We start from the raw sequence: 12,658 nt of genomic DNA on the forward strand, positions 1-12,658 counted from the left end.
CAGAGAATTTAATTGGTGTATCTGGTCCTTATGCAAAGGGCGAGCATGAAATCTCACATGACAGGCCTGCAGGTGACTGGAGAACATGAGAGGGAACATGGACAAACTCATCACACTCAAAAACATTAAACTGATTTTGGATAACGTTTAATTACCACTGCATCAAGAGTTCCACTTTATTTTTGCAATTAAAAGCAGTTTAGAAGATTCCTTATTGTATTAATGGTTACATTATACTGCAACATGTGCCAAAATATGATCATAAGACACTGTTGTTTACTATTACTGTATGGCGAAAGGCATCAATTGCATCAATAATTCACAGTTCACAGAAATGTGACACATAAAAAAGCTCAGAGCATCCTGCAAACATGTGTTTGAGTTGTAGTCTCCCTGTTATGGCAATATTCACAATTAATCATAGTTGTTTAGATGTTTTTGTGGAAGGATGTCTCAAGAGGCAAAGGGAACATTGTGGTTGTCAACATTTTTTACGATCTAGGGGTGACTGCAGTGTCAGTGGACATGTGACTGCACAGTGGGCGTCCCAAAGCAACAGCCACTCATTTCTAAGCTGAAGTCACTGGATATTAGTCCCCAAAATAGCGCTACAGAGGGTATAAAGGGGTCCTCTCCCACTTTCACCATCAGACAACGGTTCTGTGCAACGGCAAACATACTGTGCAACAAACCATGTCAAGTTCAGATGGGAGTCATTGACAGCAGGCATAAAAAAGAAGATCATATAAGCTAAAAGAAGGGGATTGGGACATAGTGAAGACAAGTGAAGAAAGGGATTCGTTAATACTGTGACAGCAGGACCTACTTTGGCTGGAAACTGAAAGGATAAAAGAGAAGCAAGGAGAGGATAAAAAAGGACAGAGAGCAAAGGAGTTTGATCTTCTGTTGGATTTGTGCATTCTCTTGGATTTCTCAATTCCCTCCTCCTGGGCTGACAGCAGAGGGGGAGGCAGAGCCGCAACCACTGTAGGAATGAAGTACAACTACCATGTACCAGTGTCAACATACACACGCAGTTCACAGTACACACCAGCATACCCTTCAGCTACCTACAACACCCCCTCACATTACACACCAACGCACTACACGTCTGCGTATAGCTCTGCAGCAAAATACACGCCGACACAGTACAGCACAACACTTTACACCCCGTCACAGTACACTTCCACTTACAGAGCTGCATCAACATACGTCCCTTCATCTAGCAGAGGGTCACGATACAGTTCATCACAGCGCACACAAGCTCAGGAAACTCCTGCACCTGTCATACCTGTCGCCCCTGCAAAGAGAAGCGTGCACTTCCCCAATGACATCATCTTCCAGGATATTGTGAGACGAGGAGATTTGGAGCAAATTGGTCGGTTCATGAGAGCAAGGAAGGTTCGTGTGGACACAGTTTTTCACTCAGGTGAGCAATGTCTTCACAGCATCTTCTTAGTTTAGCCATAGTCCATCAATATTCCCTGCAAGCATTCGAACTCTACAATAATTAGATTTAATAGCGTCTTTTAATGGTAACGGTGACCTGACTGTAAGGACTGAAGTGGTCTTGTGTGCAGGTATGGCAGCACTACATGAAGCTGTGCTAACAGGAAACCTGGAGGTGGTGAAGCTGCTGATAAAATATGGTGCTGATGTTCATCAGAGAGATGAAGATGGATGGACGCCACTTCACATGGCCTGCAGTGATGGCTACCCAGAAATTGCCAGGTAACACATGACTTTTTAAGCTTTTACTTTTTTCATTTATTAAATTTTTTTATTAAATTTTTTAATTATAAAACAGGTACATTTACATTTAGTCATTGCAGGTAGAGGCATGTGACTCCACACTAGTGTGATACTCAAAATTAAAGATTCTTCTATGATAGATGCTCAAATGATCCCTCGTGAGTTCTTATCTAACCACAATGACAGCAATAAATGTAATTTATGTGGAAGAGACACTAGTTGTTAGCCTTTGGACATTGATAATAGACATTAAAATTCCTTAACATCTTTAAAAACAAAAAAAATTAAAAACAAAAAGCCTGGACAAAAGCGAGGATAAAACACATTGGATAGAAGACAGTGATGGCGAAATGTCCAACTATCAAGGGAATGTTTTGTGTTTAATTTGAGCAAAGTGAGAAAGGATACAATACATACAAGTTACCTAATACCACTGAATGCTGACTTGCCCAAGTTGACTATTCAAAACAATTAGTTGCAGTGATGATAAACTAGGTCCAAAAACTTGTTCTGCTTCATTCTCCTCTCAGATATCTGCTGGCAATGGGAGCCAGCACAGAGGCGGAAAATGAAAGTGGAGAGAAACCTGCAGACCTCATCGACCCAGACTGCAAAGAGCTGACTAGACTGTTTGAGACGGGCTGTGTGTGATCCTGCACCAAATGGACCCAAGAGAAAACAACAACAAAGAAGACAGCAACCTGAGTGGCCTTTTGGAAATTACATAAAAGAAGAAATATGTCAAAATGTACAATATGGAACAAACCTGGAAGACTGTGGCTACAGCTCAAGGTGATTCTGTTTGTTGGTTTTAAAGGTGTAGTACAAACTGCTTAAAGATTGTATTTATATTTTAAAAAGAAATGCTCAAACAAGCTCTTTCTGGTGGCTATAGATAGCTATATATATCTATATCTATATCTATATATAGATATAGATATAGATAGATATATATCTCATGAAACATGAGTGATATTATTATTTATATCATTGTGGGCATTTATTTGGGGTAAGCAGTCACTTTATATAGTGGCTTCTTGCAGACTTCTGCAGACTGTTCACCAGGACTTTGGGATGTTTGTGTCTTGTTTCATCCTCCCTGCTGGGCAGAAAGAGGACCATCCACACCAACCAGGCTAAAATATCTGTACTGGGCTGAAATAAAAAATAAAAAAAATTAAAAACATGTCTAACCTGCACAAGTAGTAAGTACTTGGAGTGCAGCAGTATTTCTTTCCCAAATGTATTGTCATTGTTTTGTGCTGTAGAAACACAAATGTCAGCAATGAAAGTCTTATTTTTCGTTCAGTTTTTTGTACGTTTTCATAAATAAATAAAACTTGTAAAATTGTATTGCTCTTTGTTGTTTTTGTGAATTTGATGCATAGTGACTAATGCAGCCCTGCACATCAGTTTAAGGTTTAGCGTCTCAGCCATACACTTCTTCATGCGAAATATATGTACAAGGTTACCTTAGATACACAACATGCCTTTAACTTCAGTCAGGTTTTATTAAAACTGTGATACACTAAGACATAATCAACAAACATTAGCACTGTTCCAATTGTATAATGTGTTTACTGATGTAAGTTTACGAATTTAAGGACGACCGATAATTAGAAAACCCTTTTGTAATTATGGTAACACAGCCAAATATGTTTAATGGTCATTCTTATGTGACCCCAATCTTTTTGACTTCTAATGTAGTTGTCTAATAACATTTATTGCAATAATGCCAAATTCCCTCTGAATTAAAGTAAAGTACAGAACTTAGTTTCTTTCCTCCTGTACACAGTGCCTCCTCCCTTTAGTTAGATGTGTTTATTTTACATTATGATTATGATTAATATTATTATTGTATGTAATGTGACATAGTTTTGAGAGCGCTTTTACTTCCGTGTCTCTTCCCGGAAATGATTGGTTGGCATTGGCAACGTTTTAGCCAGGTGAACGGCGTACCCAGTCTGTGAATAAAGAAAACGAAAGGAAACATTAGAAAAAAAGGTTTGTTTACATTCTTAACACAATGTTCTTTACTGAATAGGATGTATAAATCTATTATTACGAGAAGCGTGTTTCTAAAAAATATAATGTACATGTAACGATGATAAAATATTAGCTGTTCTAAGCTAGCGTTACAAGACAATGTAAATCACCAGCTAGCTATCTAGCTAACGTTAGCTGAAATTAATGTGTCAGCAAATCCATAGTTAGCTCTATTTCAGCATGTAGCTTTAAACAGGCACAAATACCGAAAAGCAGTGGCTGTTTTAGACACAATACACACTCATGTTCATCTGATTTTGACCTGTGGTGAATTTATTGGGTTTGGCTCTGTAGCCTGCTGCTAACACTACTAAAAACGTAAACAAAAGCCTCCCGGTTAGCTTAGCTTTACAGGAATAAGCCAACGTTACTCATGTTGACTTGACACAACTCGTATAATACAGTTTACGTTTGTTGTATTGTAAGTATTTAACGTTAACGTAGCAAAATTAGCCCTGTGGACAAAACATCATTGTCAACAAATTGTTGTTTCTAATGGCTAGCTTTCATATTGATGTAACGAAGATCTGTGCCATGTCATTACAAGAACAAGCTCAGTCAGATTATCACTGAAGCAAAAGTATATTATACCACAGTGAAGAAATACTACATAGAAATCCTGCATATAAAATAAACAGTATATAACAGTATAATAAGTACATCTGTGAATATACAATCAGAAAAAGTACTCACAAAATTCAAAGGAAAATGTCATTTTGTGATTGTTATACCAATATAAAGCTGCAAGTATCTATTTTAATGTAACTTAAATTATTTATTTCTGTTGTTTATAATTATAGGCTTATTGCAGCGTGTTTTGTACAGTGTTTATTGTACAATGCTTTTTAAGTCAGTCTATTTCAAACTGGACTGAAGCAATGAAGTAGCTATCAAAATAGTTACTGATTATTTTTGTTGATCAACTAATCAATTTATCAACTAAATGTTTCATATCTATAATATGAAATATTGATTATGGTTAGTATATAATATTTGACATAAACTAATGATTTTTTTCATTCATTTTGATTATTGACTTAATTTATCAATTGTTGACTAGTTTGTAACTATGGATCCTGCAATGACTCTTTAAATAATATACCAAACCTTAAAGGTATTTTTAAAATTTGTTTTTTTTTTAGTTAAAATGCTGAAATGCAATACTTGAGTAAATGTACTCGGACCTAACTTCATGTAAAATATTGTTTTGTTTATTGTTAAAATCCAGCTGTGGACTTCAGAACCGTCTTACTCTTCAAATCCACTCACCATCAAGGAGCAAGGAGCGAGTACAGACTGCAAACAATGACCAGGTCTGAAAAAAAGTTCAAAATAGAATGCAAATGGGCCTTGTAGTTGGTCTTAAAATATTATTTTATCCATATACTACTTTGGACATAGAATAATATTAATTGAAGTTTAGTGTCCAGTTAATAATAACTAAAATTAATGTTTATGCAGCTAATTTTGTTGTTGTTTTCATGATTGTGAAGCTCATCTGCTCCCAGGATGGTGAATAGTTACAAGCGGACCTCAAGCCCCAGATCCCCTACAAACAGTGGGGAGATCTTTACCCCAGCACATGAAGAAAATGTGCGCTTTATACATGATAGTAAGTATCATCTTTAGTACTGTTTTCAAATGAATGTAATATTGTAATAGTTTATAACTAAGTAACTAGATTCACTAAAATGTATTGTGCTGCCTAGGAAAAGCTTGCATCCACATTTCCTTCCTGCAGGCTGTTGACATTAACTACAACATTTAGATCATATACATCTGAATCTCTGGCGTTTATAACAGTAAGATCAGTTTATGCAGTTTATTTATTTGAAACTCATAGAACTAAATGCTTAAAGTAAGATCACTGACACAAATCAGACTACGGTGTGTATTCAGAATTCTGTATACTGTGCAAGCCATACATACTTCATGTGATCATTTAATTTTGTCTATCCTGCATGTAAACACTTCAGAATTGCTAACTGAACTGATATAATTTAAAACAAAACAAACATATGTGTATGAACAGTTTATAAAAGGGGTGTGTCCACTTGAATGTGAGGGTGCAGCTTGTAAAAGGCAGTATCAATAAGTGCATTTACATGCACTTAAATAACATCACAGTCAGGCTTTTTGAGTGAGCTGGTTTTCATGTTAATGGGAAATCAGATTTCTGTAAGGGGATTAGAGAAACCTGATTTCTCCAGTTTCTCTTGGAAAGTGCAGACTTCTCTGATTGGAACAGGGGACAGGAAAAGGAGCAGAATGAATGCTGAATGTAAGAAGAGATCATTACACAGAGTGATGCTGCCACCTTTTTCAATCAAATCATCCTACAGTCGCACTGAATACTGAAACTAAATCAAGCTGAAAAAGTCTGAAAAAAGTCACTTTATCACCATGTTTTGTTACTTAAAATTTCAGGCATTTTCAGCCATGATAAGTAGCTCTGTAATGTCTTTGTCTTTCTCATGTTGCACTGCTAAGAGAAAAAAATCAGGAAGCAGTGTCTTCTATCACAATTCAGTTAGTAAGTGCATTGTTTGTCTTTTTCACAGCCTGGCAATGTGTGCTCAGAGACATAAGATCAACACAAAATAGTGAACGCAATGACCGTGGACCACAGGAGTATGTGGAGAAGAACCCAAACCCTAATCTGCATTGTAAGTTCCAAAGTGACCTAGTAAAGTGAATTTTATTTTCTATCACACTAAACGTTTTAAATAAATCAAGCCCCAACCAGTTAACAACCCGTTTGTCTGTTGTTGCAGCTTTCACACCAGTGGACCTGAGTGACCTCAAAAAACGCAACACACAGGACTCCAAGAAGTCCTAGTCTTTCTCATGATGATCCAGTCGCTTTTTTCCACCCATTATCCTTGAGAACTTTTCCTCCATCAGCCCTCTGTCAGCCAGAAAAGTCAGCACTGTTGGCCAGTCTAGCACAGAATGACAATCTCATTTCTAAAACTTCGGACCATAGCAGCCCACATCTCTTTTTTTATTCTCTACAAAAGAAAATAATTGGGATTTCAGGGAGCACTAATTTTCCCCTTACTTGGTTCAAGTTTGGTTTTTTTTCCCTCGTTTTTTTCTTTTCACGTCACAGAAACTTTATATGTACATTCTTTAAGTGGACGGGACTGATTCAGAGGTATAAACTGTTGACATTCTCCACAGGACACAAAAGACTGCAGTCTTAAATACAAACCCTGTTCTTTACTACTGCTACTTATATGATTTTGGAGAAAAATGCGAAAGGGCTGACTTTTTTTTTCTTTTAGCTTGTTTTGAAAGATAGTTGGATTGGTAAATTGTAGGAATGGTTGCATTGGATCCACTCTGTATGGGCACGTTTTGGAAGCCAAATGCAATGTAGAAGGCCAACATTTTTATTATAAACAATTCTTGCCCTCAAATGGACTTTACTAAGTAGAGACCTCCCCAAGTATGCTGCCCTTGGCTAATACCCCTCCCCAAGCCTTGAAACAAAATATTGAATAAAAGACTTTTACAGTACTATTACTTGTATTGAGCCTACATAAATAATGACCAGATTGAATTTCATTGCAGGTGCATTATATTAAACATCAGTGACTGCAGTTACATGAATTTTTACTATCATGGTGTGTGTGGTGTAAAAGAAAGATACCCTTTGTATTGAGAGGAATTAGCATGCAGAGCAAAAGCTATGCTATGTGAAACTTAACCTGAATGTTTCAAATGCAGTTTCACAAAGCCAAATAGTTGGGTGAAACCGTATATCGTCCTTACAGTGAAAAGCGGCTGGTTAGTGTAGTGGTAACATCACCGCCTCCCATGTGGGAGACTGGGGTTTGAATCCCAGCTGTGGCTACCTCCAGTAGGGGTCCTTAGGCAAGACCTCCTCACGCTCACCCTGCCTCCCTTTGTACCTTGTAATGACTTGTAAGTCGCTTTGGATAAAAGCGTCTGCTAAATGACTAAAATGTACAGTGATTTTAAAAAGGCAGCAAAATGTTATTGTCCTTGGCAGTTATTTTTGTGATTAACCCATTTGGTTGATAACTTATCAAGAAATAATAAATTAAAAGACTTCAAGATGAATTAGAAGCATTTCAATTTAACTATATTATCATTGTGCAGAGCCAGTGAAACACAGTTTACATCCAACCAGAACTAGTATAAGTGAGTAGATACCTCAGTCAAAGTGGTGTCATAATCTTATTATGCAAGATATACATTTGAGGTATTGTTGACAGAACGATTACAAATTTAAGAAGCTGGAGCCAGGCAAATGTTAAAAACTGATTTATATGAATAATCTAAACATGTGGCAGCGACTGTTTTGCCCCAAATCAAATACGAGTGACACCCGTCATTCAATGTAGTTATTGAAAATTGTGGGACAACTAGTATTTTGTATATTACTATATTATTATGATGGTGATCGGTTGTGTTTGTTTATTGTGGCCTCGTAGTGCGGCATGACGTCACGCTTACGTGTAGTACGTAACCGGATCAGCTTGTCTATAACGAGCAGGCGCAGGGTCATTGTGTTTTGTTCGTCTGTGCGGAGCGCTGAAAGGACAGGGAGTGGGGCCAAAGTCTAGGGTGTATTTTTATATTCTATTGAAAGTTTAGCGGTATTGAAACAGCATAATGACCGATAAAATGGATATGTCTCTAGACGACATTATCAAACAGAACAGGCAGCAGAGAGGTGGAGGTGGAGGTCGGGGTGGAAGAGGCCGAGGCCGCGGAAACTCAGGCGGCGGCCGAGGAGGAGGCGCTGGGCGTCTTGGAGGCAGCGGCGGAGGATTTGGGCTCCGAGGCGGAGGATCTGGCCCCATGAGGAATCGACAGAACCTGAACCGCGCTAGAGGCAGACCAACACCTTACAGCAGGGTATGAAAAAGTTAGAGGAATGGGCAGAAAAAGGAAAACCTTCGGCAAACCTGAAAATGCCTGGGTAACATCCTTCTATTCTCCACTAGACTTGCTAGCTAACCCTCTAGCCAGCTAGCTAGTCGAGCGAGTAAAATGATTGCTAACCGCCGAGTTTCCCTCGGAGGAGAGCTCTATAGTTTGCGGTTAAGCATTAATTGAAGTTGTATGCATAGTTTGTCCCTTCTCCCACAACCTGTATTTGTTGCATCATTTTTTTCAAGAAGAGGCTCTTCGGAGAAAGCGAGTGTGTGTTAGCCGTGTTGGCTAACTAGCTAAAGTTGGATCGCAAAGGCCTTGACGGCGCCATTTTGAATCCAGCACCTTAATTTGAATCTAGTCGTCCACGGGCAGTAACAGTCCTTACAACCCAAAGTGTGAGAGTGATGGTGAAAGGAAACCACTTCATCAAGAAAATCTACCCGCACTTGTTTTCCACCCCTTTTGGAGTCTAGTTTTTTGTCCATGTCCCGGTGCAGCGACCAGGCGGCCTTTTGTACGGGAGTAGCTGGCGGGGTTCGCAACAAGTCCTGGTTGGTGGTTTTTCAACCGGTGCGGCTGTTACATGTGGATGGATCAGTGGACTTCAACCCCCTTGCTAGTGTTGATTTGAAGCAAATCTTCACCCTTTAAGTGTGAATGAGTATCTATACAAAGCCACGACCAAAATGGCGTGGTCTCAAAATGGACGCTCAAATAATCCACGCTCTCGTAAAGAGGGGTAGTTGGCCCCTTCTCTAGTGTTTTTTTTTTTTTTCTCGATCCATCCTCATCACGTTATGGACAATTTCCCTTCATGAAAGCCAGATTCGTGGCTCGGTAAAGAACTCTTGGGCCGGCCGTAAGCTTGGTGCAACGCTGGAGGCAACGCTGCTTCAGATGGCGACCCCCTGTGTACCCGAGGATCATATCTGGAGGCGCAGATGGCAAGACAACAGTGGGCATTATTGGTAGCTAGACAGGGTGGGGAGGATGTTCAGGGTTTTATAGAGATTGTGGGTGGGATTGGGTTAACAATCTTGATCAATGTTGATTCCATAGCCACTGATTAGATCCCACACTTTAAAATTATATATATCCATTGTATGTGTGTGTTTGTATAGTGGTGGTTATACAGCATATAATGCTGTTATGGTTAAGCTGTTTGTCCTGTGTCTGTCAGTCTGTCTGAGCCGATTCACTTGCTTGTAGTGATGGGGTGGGCAGGGAACATTGGGGACCCTCTTGGGGGAACAGAGCACCCTGGCCCTGTTGGAAGTGGAGCCCCTGCTTGCCCCAACACCCAGCCGTGTGGACTCTGTGATTGACAGAGGCAAGGGGATCCTGAAGTCAGCAGGTGCGTTCTCTTTCATCTGTTGCAGCCTAAACAGCTTCCAGATAAGTGGCAGCATGACATGTTCGACAACGGCTTCAGCGGTTTCAATGGTGCTGCTGGGGGTGGCGGAGGAGCTGGCGTGGAAACTGGTGGGAAGCTCCTTGTCTCCAATCTCGACTTTGGCGTCTCAGATGCAGACATTCAGGTACTTTTTTTGGTTATAGTGTGTTAACTTCCGGTTTTGGTGTGCTAAACGGGTGGGACAATGACATGGTTCTTCATATTCATTTTTCATTTATTTTCAGGAACTTTTTGCTGAATTTGGTACGCTGAAAAAGGCCGCAGTGCATTACGACCGGTCAGGTAGAAGCTTGGGAACCGCAGACGTCCACTTTGAAAGGAGAGCAGATGCCCTCAAGGCCATGAAGCAGTACAATGGCATCCCACTTGATGGTGAGCCTCATTTTTGCCTTAACTGATTTTTGGCACTGTTGTCAACTTTGTGTGGCTTATTATTTTGGCATTTCAATGCTAGTGATACCCAAATTGAGATATTCACAATATTTTTGTTTTTCTAGGGCGGCCAATGAACATACAACTCGTCACATCACAGATTGACACACAGAGGCGCCCTATGCAGGGGTAAGGCTAGCAGTCTTATTTGGGAAGTTGCTACTGAAACATTGTCTATGTTTGTGGGTGTGTGATGGGATCTCTTGTTAGTGTGAACAGAGGGGGTGGCGGCGGCATGAACAGAAATCGTGGCGGTGGCTTTGGAGGCATGCAGAGAGGACGTGGAGGTCGTGGTGCAGGTGGTGCCAGAGGAAAGGGTCGAGGCAGCCGTGGTGGTGCCGGCGGCGGTGGCAGCAGCAAGCAGCAGCTATCAGCGGAGGAACTCGATGCTCAGTTAGACGCCTACAACGCCAGGGTATGTTCAGCTGTCAACAGTGTTTGTCTTTTATTTGCAAATTTTGTTTAGTCTGTTGTCTAATTTCTTGTCTTTTTTTTTTTTTTTTTTTCTTTCTCAGATGGACACCAGCTAAAAAAACAAACCCATCTGGGTTGGCGTCTTTCCTCTCTGCACAGAATTGTCGCTGTTACAAATGTGCAGAATATTTTACAATTGGTTGTCTTCTGATGTGATTGAAATTGTTGTTCCGACCTCTTCTTTTAAATGCTCCGAAGTGTTTTTTACCAGTATTTTTTTTTTTTTTTTCTCTTTTCTGATGAAAAAGGTTTTGGCTGTAGGTTAAAGTGAACTGGGTTTTCCCAGTTCTTTCCCCCACTCTGTAGTTAATGAAACTTGTAATAAAACCTGCAGTGCATATTAACCAAATACCGTCTCAGTTTCAGTGTTTATTATTTCATTTTGTGCTAAAATGATGAGTGACTTTCTACATTTTCCTTTGTTATATACCAGAGGTCTTTAAAGCTTCAAAGTGTTATCTGTTGAAAGCAGTACATTGTTTTTTATTGGGATTTGCAATATCTTGATCTTCTATTAAGCAATCAATTGTGTATTTTTAATATATTTCCTAGTTGACAAAGAAAATGCAATGATACAACTACAAAATAACTGCCAAGGAACAAGGAAACCAGATGTACTGTTAAGACGCACCACCACAGCACAGCCACTAGATGGTCCTGCTCTTTACTTACTGTCTGAAGTTATTCCGCTTCGCTTTTGTGAAGTGTACTTATTTTCTGTCTTTGCCACACCTATGCCATGAATTAAGACATGCGTGACGAGTCGTTCATGGGCTTAATGCATACGCTGCTGCACCGGATTTACCAGGCTTGGGGATGAGACAAAAAGGACGTGAAAGTAAAACATTTAAAACATTTTGGGGCATGTCAAGGCAGCGATTTCCCTGGGCAGTGCGCTATATGCGTGTCCATGCGTGTCATAAGCGTATTTCTTTCCCGGAAGCGTGTGCACAAGCACAAAGGCTGAAATTGTTAGCAAATGTGGCTTCCGGTTTGGATTTCACAATTAAAGCAAAACGTATCAAACGTACAATTCAAAAAGCTTAAAATGTTTTTTTATAAAAGTAAAATGTGTGTTTTGGAAATCAAAGAAACATTTAAATTGTACTGCAATATTCTACTTTAATCAATTTATCACTTTATTTACCAGTTTGTTTCTGTATTTTATTTTGGATGTACAGTGTAAGAAAAGTAAAAAGCCCTTAATTTAAACTGTACTGCAGTAGAATTTACCGAAAATGAAAATAACAAGTAAACTACAAATACCTTTAATACTAAAAGGATATTGTGGTTCCAAGCTGGGCTCTACGTGTAAATTAATGTTTTTTCCTTCACGTGGTTGCTCCTCACACAACTCCTCCAGATGACATCATTTAGAGATGTTTTTCAGTTCTGATGATGTCATCTGGAGGAGTCCACAGCCTCCATAGTATGAGCAACCTGGAGATTTTTTTACTGGAACAGAGAGATATTTAACATTTAATATTTAATAAAAATTTATATACAAAAGCTGAAACCATAGGAAGCAAGTTGAACATTGTAAGTTTACTTCATTACTGTGCAGTGTATGAATTAACTCCTTAGGTATAAACAAATGTTGTGTTTTTTACTTCGACTTCGGATGCACGT

The 12,658-nt window shown here is 39.3% G+C and overlaps 3 protein-coding genes across 3 annotated transcripts; all 3 read left to right on the forward strand.

Annotated features, from left to right (window-relative positions):
• Window positions 1-663: 663 nt before the first annotated feature.
• Window positions 664-3,086, forward strand: LOC113160655 (protein phosphatase 1 regulatory subunit 27). The gene is made up of 3 exons (XM_026358021.1): window positions 664-1,429; window positions 1,581-1,731; window positions 2,283-3,086. The coding sequence occupies exons 1-3, from the start codon at window positions 994-996 to the stop codon at window positions 2,401-2,403; spliced, it is 708 nt and encodes a 235-aa protein (XP_026213806.1). The 5' UTR covers window positions 664-993; the 3' UTR covers window positions 2,404-3,086.
• Window positions 3,087-3,663: 577 nt separating this feature from the next.
• On the forward strand, window positions 3,664-7,320 carry mcrip1 (MAPK regulated corepressor interacting protein 1). The gene is made up of 5 exons (XM_026355712.1): window positions 3,664-3,756; window positions 5,027-5,111; window positions 5,292-5,410; window positions 6,360-6,464; window positions 6,573-7,320. The coding sequence occupies exons 2-5, from the start codon at window positions 5,104-5,106 to the stop codon at window positions 6,635-6,637; spliced, it is 297 nt and encodes a 98-aa protein (XP_026211497.1). The 5' UTR covers window positions 3,664-3,756; window positions 5,027-5,103; the 3' UTR covers window positions 6,638-7,320.
• A 1,004-nt stretch (window positions 7,321-8,324) lies between these two features.
• alyref (Aly/REF export factor) lies at window positions 8,325-11,378 on the forward strand. The gene is made up of 6 exons (XM_026355702.1): window positions 8,325-8,688; window positions 10,089-10,247; window positions 10,348-10,495; window positions 10,621-10,684; window positions 10,766-10,970; window positions 11,071-11,378. The coding sequence occupies exons 1-6, from the start codon at window positions 8,443-8,445 to the stop codon at window positions 11,083-11,085; spliced, it is 837 nt and encodes a 278-aa protein (XP_026211487.1). The 5' UTR covers window positions 8,325-8,442; the 3' UTR covers window positions 11,086-11,378.
• The last annotated feature ends 1,280 nt before the right edge of the window (window positions 11,379-12,658 follow it).

This window comes from Anabas testudineus, chromosome 8 (genome assembly GCF_900324465.2).
Source record: "Anabas testudineus chromosome 8, fAnaTes1.2, whole genome shotgun sequence".
Taxonomy (NCBI): Eukaryota; Metazoa; Chordata; class Actinopteri; order Anabantiformes; family Anabantidae; genus Anabas; species Anabas testudineus.

Coding starts and splice junctions, on each gene's coding strand:
- alyref (XM_026355702.1), top strand. CDS start 8,443: ATGACCGATAAAATGGATATGTCTCTAGACGACATTATCAAACAGAAC. Junction 8,689..10,088: donor GACCAACACCTTACAGCAGG/GTATGAAAAAGT, acceptor CATCTGTTGCAG/CCTAAACAGCTTCCAGATAA. Junction 10,685..10,765: donor CAGAGGCGCCCTATGCAGGG/GTAAGGCTAGCA, acceptor ATCTCTTGTTAG/TGTGAACAGAGGGGGTGGCG.
- LOC113160655 (XM_026358021.1), top strand. CDS start 994: ATGAAGTACAACTACCATGTACCAGTGTCAACATACACACGCAGTTCA. Junction 1,430..1,580: donor GGACACAGTTTTTCACTCAG/GTGAGCAATGTC, acceptor TCTTGTGTGCAG/GTATGGCAGCACTACATGAA. Junction 1,732..2,282: donor GGCTACCCAGAAATTGCCAG/GTAACACATGAC, acceptor TTCTCCTCTCAG/ATATCTGCTGGCAATGGGAG.
- mcrip1 (XM_026355712.1), top strand. Junction 5,411..6,359: donor TGTGCGCTTTATACATGATA/GTAAGTATCATC, acceptor TCTTTTTCACAG/CCTGGCAATGTGTGCTCAGA. Junction 6,465..6,572: donor CCCAAACCCTAATCTGCATT/GTAAGTTCCAAA, acceptor CTGTTGTTGCAG/CTTTCACACCAGTGGACCTG.